The sequence below is a fragment of the Neolamprologus multifasciatus genome, chromosome 11 (assembly GCF_963576455.1).
Source record: "Neolamprologus multifasciatus chromosome 11, fNeoMul1.2, whole genome shotgun sequence".
NCBI lineage: Eukaryota > Metazoa > Chordata > Actinopteri > Cichliformes > Cichlidae > Neolamprologus > Neolamprologus multifasciatus.
In genome coordinates this window covers 35838219-35848111 of record NC_140449.1, presented here as the reverse complement: position 1 = coordinate 35848111, position 9893 = coordinate 35838219, and the positions used below count along the sequence as shown (strand labels likewise).

The following is a 9893-nucleotide window of genomic DNA, read 5'->3' as shown; positions in this document are numbered from 1 at the left end:
CACCACTTGGCTACACCTAGAAATTCTGTCCATAAAATTATTAACAGAATCTGTGACAAAGGGCAGCCCTGGTGGAGTCCAACACCCACCAGAAATGAGTCTGACACACTGCCAGCTATGCAGACCAAGCTTCCTGCAACGGCTGTATAAGGATCAAATGTGCCCGAAGCTACAGGCCAGACACCACATACTCCTGAAGCACCTCCCACAGGATACTCCGAGGGACGCGGTCGAACGTCTTCTCCAAATGTTCCACGACCAGGACGAAAACCGCAGTGTTCAGTTTTAAGTTTTATGTTATGTCAACTTATGTCAATGGGAGACTTCTTAGCCAACAGGCGACGATACATCTCAGGAATGTTAAAAGATGCCCCCTTAGATGATCCCTGTTTAGACACAGAACAGACATTTCGGACGTACTATTCATTGAAACATAAAATGACATGTTTGCTTTAAAAGCATCAACATCAGCTCCTCTCTGACAGCATCCTGGGAGTTTCTAAAAATCACTGGGTCTTCATTAATCACATGCAAACATACACCCATCTGGAACAGTCCTGACACACTAAGGAACAATAATATGAATAACTTCCCAGATTGGAGTTTTAAAGGAATTAAATCCTTGGAACATATATTCAAAGGAACAGCCTTTATGCCGTTGCACAGATTAGTTGGACATCATGGGGTTAACAAGAACAGATCTTTGAATACCAACAAATTAAATCTATTATCCATTATAGTAAATGCCATCATGGTCCACTTTTTGGCCTTCAAACAACAATTCTGATTTCCACACTGCCAGACGGGACGGTGGGTTTCCTGCAACAATCGTTCGTAGAAAAACGATTCCTTTCCCTGTGAGCTGGGTTTGCATTGTTTCTGATCTTTGTGCACATCAGCCCCATACACACTGCTTTACTGTGAAGCTCTTATAACCTACTGACTCCTGTTTGAACCAGTGAGCAGAAACTTAGGGATAATTATTTGGGACAGAAGCTTTGTGTAGGTTGTTTGTTTGCTTTTTGGCAGCTCAGGAAATTTTGAAGTTACGCCATCCAGCACGAACGTTGAGCTTTGGACGGGACGGCTGCAGCTAAACTGCTGAGGAGAGTTTAGCTACACTGCAGGTGACTGTAGAAGGAGTTTTACCCAAACGAGTGCATCTAAATTCACGTACAAACTCTCGTTCACACCCCAAAAGCTCACAGCTCATTGATCCAGCCCGAGTCCTTTCAGACTTCAAAGCTGCTCTAACTGTCGGGCTCCTCCCATTCAGGAGGAACTGCAGCTCACAGGTGGGAAACCAGAACGTGAAGCAGAAGAAGTCTTCAGCGTATTTTCTCTCTGCTAACAGGAAGCTGTGTTTGCTCTCTGCAGAGTCCTGCGATGACCTGCTGATGATGAAACTGCTGTTTACCATCAGCAGTGTGGAAATCCCAGCTCGTCTGCCAAGAGACAAACACGAGAGGGGAGACCGTCACGCTGTCAGGACTATATAAAACCTCAGCTGCACGTCTGTGACTGAGACAAACCCGCGATGGCTTCCCTCAAAGCGCTGCTCTCTGCGCTGACTCTGCTGGCTCTGACTGTGGACGCCTCGTCCGGCCGTGAGTATTTCATTTGTTTAAGCGCCGTGTGGCTTGACGCCGCTCGCAGTGGTGCTGCGTGATGTTTGTAGAGCATAGTTTCAATAAACCTCCCGTTTCCTTCTGTCAGCCGGATACAGCAACTACAACTACGATCTGTCCGGTCAGGACCTGACCCGTCTCTACAACTCGCCGGTGATCACGGCTGAGAGGATGAAGAGGCCGCTGGAGGGGATGTCATTTACACTGGGACCACTCAGCCACTCCGGGGTTCGGTCGGTCCACTGAACACAGAAACATTTCCACAAACAAACAGCCGTCAGCGTGGAAATCAAAGAGCAGCATCTTCAAACCTCTCGTTCTTTCGTAGGGTGACGTTAGGTGATAACTCTCAGTGGCTGATCCATAAAGGAGACGGATTCGGATTATCCTCTCAGACGGTCGTGACGGATGCTCGACACATGAGCTCGGCCTGGAGGGTAAACTTCAAACACTAGCGTGTCCATTGAAACGTCTCTCTATTGTGTCTCTAAGTTCAACAAGTCCACAAACAGTCAGTCTGTTCAGCTCGTTGCTGGTGTGTATACTGGTGGCCAACAGGAACCACTGGAACCAGACCAAAGTGAAAGATGTTTGACATCAAACCAAAACGAGATCCTGCAGACTCCTGATTACAAACAGACACTTTATTTCAGGAACATTCAGTGAGAGTTTATTTTAATCCAAACTTTTGATTCTTTCTGACCTTCTGTCTTGTTTTGTCTGCAGTCTGTCAGTTCTAGAGATTTCCAGGGTTCAAAGACAGTTTCAGACTTCGTGAGTGCTGGAGGACCCAACTACAACTTACTCTCTGATAACTGCCACCTGGGATCCCGTCGAATGATGAACCAGTAAACATGATTCAAAGTTCCTGATAATAAAGGCCACCCTCACACAGACTGTCATGTGTCTTTTCTTCCACTAGGAGGCTCCAGACTTCACAACAAACACCCCACAACTGTAAGCTTTAGACAAACGTCTGCACACATTCATATACACAATAATGTCTACGGATCTTCTTCCTTAAAGGCGTCGCTGACACGAGGAAAGACGACAGCCTGCATGTCTGTGGGAACTAAGGTTGCTGCTGTGAGGCAACAGTGACAAACCCGCCACCACCATGCTTCCCTCTTTGTATTAAATCTTTAATCTATTTGTTTTTAAATGTGAGTATTTTTATATTTGTCTCTGCCGCCATGGTTTCTGTCCCTCTGATTGGCTCCTCTCCACGTGTTTAAAGAAAACCCACACACATCACACACACACTCCTCGTGCCTATGGTACGACAACTTTTCTCCGTGCCCCTGCGCAGAAACACCTTGGGGATGTTCAACATCAGTTTGTTTTCCAGCAGAGAAACTAGTTTGGCCTGAAAACATCAAACTCACAGAGAAACACATGATCGAGTTCTCCTGTCTGTATCTGTATGCAGCTCAACATCTGTGCGGCTCTTTTGATTGAACTGATAGATGGGGTGTAGAGCGCTACATCTCTGCATCAGAGGGAGCCAGCTGAGGTGGCATGTCCCACTGGGAGGGGACCCAGGACACGCTGGAGAGTCTATGTCTCTCGGCTGGCCTGGAAAAGCTGGAGGAGGTGGCTAGGAGAGGGAGGTCTCTGCTTAGGTTGTTGCCCCCGCAACCCGGCCCTGGATGATTAGACCCTGGATGGAAAAAGACTGGGAAAGCATAAATCTAGCAAATAGTTGTGCAAATCGCCTCACCTGTCGCAATAAGGGCCGCAGTTTGATAGAGAAGGGTAGGACTCAAGCATTCTTTATGGCCTGTTTGGTTTGTATGTGTCCATGCACACACGGTTTGAATCACTCTGAGGGAGAAGGAGCTCTGCTGCCTCGGCACTCTGGAGTGGAGCGAGTAAGACGGGCGGTCCATGATGGGATCAGTGACTCTAATGTCCCTCGTCACTCAAATACCTCCAGATTCTGGCCAGTAGTCGAACGCAGATCCACTGAGCGCAGCACAAGCTAGCGAGACAGAAGCTAAGCTCGCTGCAACATGGCAAATTGAACCTCCCCCACCCTCATTCAGATCTGGCGTTTGGAACTATTTTGGTTTTCATGTGACGTATGACCCTGAAGGTAAGCGCGTCATGGACTAAAGTAAAACAGTATGTCGGATGTGCCAGCAATGCTCAATTACATGGGTGGGAACTAGTGCGTTAGCGCAGTTAGCTCGTTAACGTGTTGGCCGTCCAGCCCCACGCACGGGGCGATCCGCGGTAGCTCGTTAACGGAGATTTGCCGTGTTGTGGTGTTAACATCATTTCAGATTAACGCTGACAGCACTAGTGGGAACACAACGAATATGACTGCACATTTACTCCGACATCATCCTAGTGCAAAGACAAGTGGAAGCAGACAAAAACAACAAGCAGGCATGCTACAAACTTTAGCCGAGTCATTTAGACAGCCGTTAGCACATGATTCTCCTTATGGGGACCTGATATGTTTAATATGCTGCTGAGAATATAGCCCAGAAGAAGCGTATAGTAGAGCTTTTATTTTGGAAAGAGAGTTTCTCTGTAATAAACTCTCTTTTCCAAAGATGATGTACCACTGGCAGATAGAGGAGGTGGCTGATATCCAGAAATCCTACCAGTGGCTGGACAAAGCCGGACTGAAAGGAAAGCTCGACAAATACCAAGAGCTGGAGAAGACGTGGAGGGTGAAGGTAACGGTGGTCCCCGTGGTAATCGGAGCACTCGGTGCGGTGACTCCCAAGCTAGGCGAGTGGTTCCCGGGAATAACATCGGAGATCTCTGTCCAGAAGAGCGCAGTCCTAGGAAAAGCTAAGATACTGCAGGACCCTCAAGCTCCCAGGCCTCTGGTAGAGGACCCGAGCTGGAAGGATAAACCGCCTGCAGGGGTGAGAGGGGAATTTATTTATTTGTTTAATACACACACACACACACACACACACAGAGGGAACAATACCAAAGTATATCAAGTGCGTTACTGTCACACACACACGAGACGCTTTTCTGCATATATTTTTGCACAGACTTCTGCTGGGCTGTGCAAAAACAAAACGACTGCTTGAATCAGTTAAGAGCAGCAAAAAATGTCCTTGGAAAAATAAGCTGGGTAATTGAGGCCTGTATTTACAATATTTTATTGGAATATTTTTCTTGTTTGACTATTTTTCAAAGGAAAGCCCACATGATTTCTGTCATCATTTACTGTACTGATTAAACTGAATACCAACATTTTAGTGCATTTTTATTATAAGAGTGTGAACATTGGTGAGACACACTCTGATCTCCAGGTCAGCTAAAACATGCATGAAACAGTGAATTCACCGCCCAGAGTCACACTGTCAGCAGAGCTGCGCATGGCGCCAGGCCGTCCTTAAGACAGCAGCAGTGCTGAAAAAAGGTCGAAGGTGCACGAGGAGGCCGCCATGAAGGAGAGATCAGACATGTTCAAATCAGACGTGTTTTCACGGTTCTGCACGTTCAGCCGCCGTTTCAGGTGACAAAACATTGACAGTCATCACTCACAAAATAATCACAAGAGAAAGAAAATACAGGAGTTTGGGTATTTCACGATCAAAATAATGAATCAGAATAAGAGGTGCAGCTCGGCGATAGATCTCTTTATCTTGAGGAATCTCGTCGGTGCGACACGGATGTCTTCACATGGTGAATGAAGCGCCACTGTTGCTGGACTCATCCATCGAACGCAGAGTGGAGGACATGTAGAAGTCGGTGGTGACTCTGGAGAAGCGGCGTGGGGCATTTCCGAGACACCACAGGTCCCTGAAGATCCTCCTGAACTGGTTCCTGAAGTTCACCCCCACCAAGGCGTACAGCATCGGATTCAGGCAGCAGTGCAAGTAAGCAATGGTGTGCGACACTCTCAGGGCCATCTCCAGCGTGTCCCCCTCATCACACGAGCGCTCCTGAAACATGGTGACCGTGTCGTACAGCAGCACTATGTTGTAGGGCAGGTGGCAGATGATGAACACGGCCACAACCACCAGCATCTCCCACACCTCTCTGTGGTGCTGGAGATTTTTGGTCTTAAGCAGGGTAATGATGATGCCACTGAAGCAGAAGATCGTGATGAAGAGTGGCAGGAAGAAACCCACGTTGATCTGAGTGATGGGGGCGGCCACCCTCCCCGCCGTGGCTGGGCCTTCAAACTTGAGCTCACAGACGTACGCAGGAGTCGAGCTCTGGATATCAGTTTGGTTATCATCGTCGAATATGAAGTGAGTCATGTATGACGGCTCGTACCACTGATAGAAGTAGAAGGTGGGGACGGACACGAGTATAGCGAAGATCCAGATGATGGCGCAGATGATGGAGCTGTATGACAGCCAGCGCCTGCGCCGAACCTGGGCGATGGCGATGTAGCGGTCGGTGCTGATGCAGGCGAACAGCAGCATGCCGCTGTACAGGTTCACGCTGTAGGAGCCGCGCAGCAGCTTGCAGGCCACCTGCCCCATCGGCCACGACCACAGCTCGTTGTAGACAATGAATGGTAGCGCCAGCACGAACAGCAGGTCGGCGATGGCCACGTTGATCAGGTAGATGTCAGTCATGCACTTGATCCTCTTGTAGAAGGCGTAGGTGACAATGACCAAGCTGTTCCCCACGAGGCCCAGGATGCAGACGATGGAGAGGATGTACGGGCCGATCACCTTCACCACACTCTGGTTGTTGTGAAAACCACAAAATTCATCATAATCATAATCTAGGTAGTCACTGACATTATATTCATATTCATAGTTGGACATCTCCGTGGTGTATGGTTGGTTGGACATCTCCGTGGTGTATGGTTGGTTGGACATCTCCGTGGTGTATGGTTGGTTGGACATCCTCTGCAGAGTAGATCACTATAAAGGAAGCAGAGAGTAAACATCAAACTACAGCAAAGGTGTCTGATGGACTCACAGTGAAATGATCTCTTGCCACCCTAGTTTAGCAGATGACAGTGATGTATATTTAAATAAGACAGCATTAAATGGTAAATGGCCTGTATTTGTAAAGCGCTTTACACATCCACACATTCACACACTGGTGATGGCAGCTACATTGTAGCCACAGCCACCCTGGGGCGCACTGACAGAGGCGAGGCTGCCGGACACTGGCGCCACCAGTAGGCAACAGGTGAAGTGTCTTGCCCAAGGACACAACGACCGAGACTGTCGGAGCCGGAGCTCGAACCGGCAACCTTCCGATTACAAGACGAACTCCCAACTCTTGAGCCACGATCGCATTAACACTTTGAGCTACAGTTAAGACTGAATATAAATTCTAAAGCTGAATATATTGCACAGTGTTGCCCCCACTCCCCCCGCCTACCATTAACAAATGGTTCAGCCCATAGCGTGGAGCGGCTATATTTCTTGTTGTCAGTAGCAACCAATGCCTATTATTGTTCCAGAGCACTTTTTGAACAACACCGTGGATTTCACACAGCTGGTTGGTTATGACACTGTGGAAATGGACTGAAGGTGAGTGTTATTAACTCTCAGTGTGCTGCACCTCCGAATCACATGACTGATTTAAGCTGACATAGCAACAAGCTGCAGCTGAGTCTCTATTCCAGCTTGTGTCGAACATTCAGACTTCCTTTTTTTAAATTTTAATGACAGGTAATAACCCAGAGTTAGGATAAAACATATATAAAAGCTTTGCTTTTTCCTGAATACTATTGTGACACAAACAGTAAAGAAAGAAAAAAGGCAACACGTGAGATTTAGTTGTTTAGGATGAATCGTGAAAAATGAGCTTTTTGTTCATGACGGTGCAGATTTCTGACATTTGTGTAAATTTAAGCAACAATCTGATTTTTTCTAACAAACAAAGTGTGAAGCTTCAGTTAGACTTGTGTTTGTAAATGAACCGCCCCATGTTGTGTAGCTTTACTGGGCTACATATTTATTTATTATACAGGTTATACAGTACATAACATCCCAACTCACACGTGTAACTGAGGTGTTTCATTATGTGGGCTAAAGAAAATAATTCAGTTACACAAACGTGCAGATTTACTGCATGTGAACCATTGTAACCATATGTAACATATGTCTTTAAAAAGGCTTTGATTTGAACCCCCCATTTAATTTCCATGCCCCCCTAAGAAAATGTCTCTAGATCCACCCGTGCTTCATAATAATTAAATAAAATCCACGTTCTTCATCTGCATCTCTGCAAGCACTTCGCAGCATTACTAAGGGCTGGTTCAGGTGCAGGGTCACCTGATCCACCCCTAACTAAAGCCAAAACACATCTACAGTAACAGGTCACAGTAACAACAAAAAGGCTGATCAGCAGCAGGAGGAGAGTCTGAGCACCAATCCAAGCCTAACATTCCTGAGAAACACGAACACGCCAAAGTGAAAGCAGCTCGCTTCATTCTGACTTTCAGGTTCAGGAAGGAGGCGACCTGCAAATAGAACACCTGTCCAGCAACGCAGGAGAGCGAGGCAGTTCAAGCAAAGTGAAAGTGAAGCAGCTCAGAGGCTCACTGTGACAGCATGCTGTGTGCAGGAAAGATGAAGGACCCACAATGCAGAACAGAGAGTTAACTTAGGACGCAGCTTTATTGCGAGGGAAACTCCTCATTACAATAGACGTGACAAAAACAAACAAAACCTCAAATGCAGAACTGGGGAACAAGCACTTAGAAACTAAGAATACTTGGGTCACAAAGGGAGGAGATGCAGCACAAAGAGGGCACGATGTGACAAGGAGCATAGGAAGAAGCAGACACTAAATACAAGTGGAGAACAGGGCAAAGAGGAAACACCTGGGAACACGGCTGGCACAGACAAAACAGGGAAGAGCAAAACAGACGGGAGACTAAAGTAAAACAGGAAGTACACAGAGATGCAGACTGACCAAACAGGGGAGGAATAACAAAAGGACCAAGACCAGAAATACAGACTCAAAAACCTAAACTAATAATACATACCAGAAAACCTTCAGTCACCGACCCAGGACTGCGACACTCATACCTGTGACAAGTAACCAGTTGAGCAGGAAATAAGGCATGCCCTCTCAACTCCTCCTCCTGATTCTTATTCAGCTGGGTCTTAAAAAGAGTTTGTCGGATTTCTCAGACTTTTCTCTGATTTCGTGCTCAGCTCAGATAGAATAATTATTGTGGGTGATTTTAACATCCATGAACATGATCAGACAGCAGAGGGTTTTCAGGAAACACTGTTAAATGTTCAGTTTCTTTGCCATATGTTAAAACAAGATCTAGAGTGTGATTAAAGTGGTGGGTGGGTTCTTTTACAGTTTGAGAGAAATAATTGAGTCTAATAACAGATTAAATGCCATGTTGAGTCATTTTTAGCATCTACATGGATGTTAAAATCACCCACAATAATTATTTTATCTGAGCTGCAGTGACCAATGTTCCCCCTAATGTTTCACATGTCTGAACACACAAACTCCCTGAGCAGACACTTGGACCACTGTGGTCACGCCAGCATCGAATCCATCCAAGTTACATGTTTATTAAAGTAATCAAATTACAGCATTTATGTTAGACGACTTTTAATTAACTGCTTTAGCCCACTTACAATGAAAATGTAAAAAATTTGGGAGACCACTTAAAGACTTAAAGCTAATAAATCACCGGGGCCGATGGGTTTCCCTCAGAGTGGTACAAGAACTTTAAGGAGGAGTTGATACCAATGCTTCAGTCATCAGTCAATCATACACTTGCGGAGGGTGTAGCCCCTCCCTCATGGAGAGAGGCGATTATCTCAGTAATCCCTAAAGATGGAAAAGACACTGAATATTGTAACACCTACAGACCCGGTTCTTAATGTGGACTACAAAACATACACATCTATGATTGCTAAGCAATATGGGGCAATTATGACAGACTTAATAAATGAAGACCAAACTGGCTTTATCTCAGGACGTAGAACTCAAGACAGTATAACAAGGACTCTTCAGATAGTTAACTCAATAGAAACAAAAAAGGGCAGTGCGGCCCTAGTAAGCCTGGATGCAGAGAAGGCTTTCGACAGTGTAGATTGGAGCTTCCTGTATGCCGTGCTTGAAAGGTTTGGCTTTAATGACGGTGCTGTGATGTGCATCAAATCTATTTACCAATCTCCTACGAATTAGAATCAATGGCAGCCTGACGGAGCAAATATCTCTCGAGAGGGGTACCCACCAGGGTTGTTGCCTCTCACCTCTTCTCTTCGCTCTATATATTGAACCCCTGGCACAGACCATCTGACAAAGTGAGGAAGTGAGAGGAATACATATTAAAGGGGA

The 9893-nt window shown here is 46.2% G+C and overlaps 1 protein-coding gene and 1 pseudogene across 2 annotated transcripts; one reads left to right on the top strand and one right to left on the bottom strand.

The window, feature by feature from the left end:
- Positions 1-1392: 1392 nt before the first annotated feature.
- On the top strand, positions 1393-2520 carry LOC146509217 (uncharacterized). Its single transcript, XM_085178369.1, has 4 exons — positions 1393-1607; positions 1717-1861; positions 1957-2065; positions 2355-2520. Exons 1-4 carry the CDS (start codon positions 1538-1540, stop codon positions 2478-2480), a joined length of 450 nt encoding a protein of 149 aa, XP_085034495.1. The 5' UTR covers positions 1393-1537; the 3' UTR covers positions 2481-2520.
- On the bottom strand, positions 2380-9381 carry LOC146509216 (C-C chemokine receptor type 6 pseudogene; annotated as a pseudogene). The gene is made up of 2 exons (XR_014876983.1): positions 8569-9381; positions 2380-6484 (listed from the first exon to the last, which is right to left on the bottom strand). The product of XR_014876983.1 is annotated as a C-C chemokine receptor type 6 pseudogene (transcript).
- Positions 9382-9893: the final 512 nt, after the last annotated feature.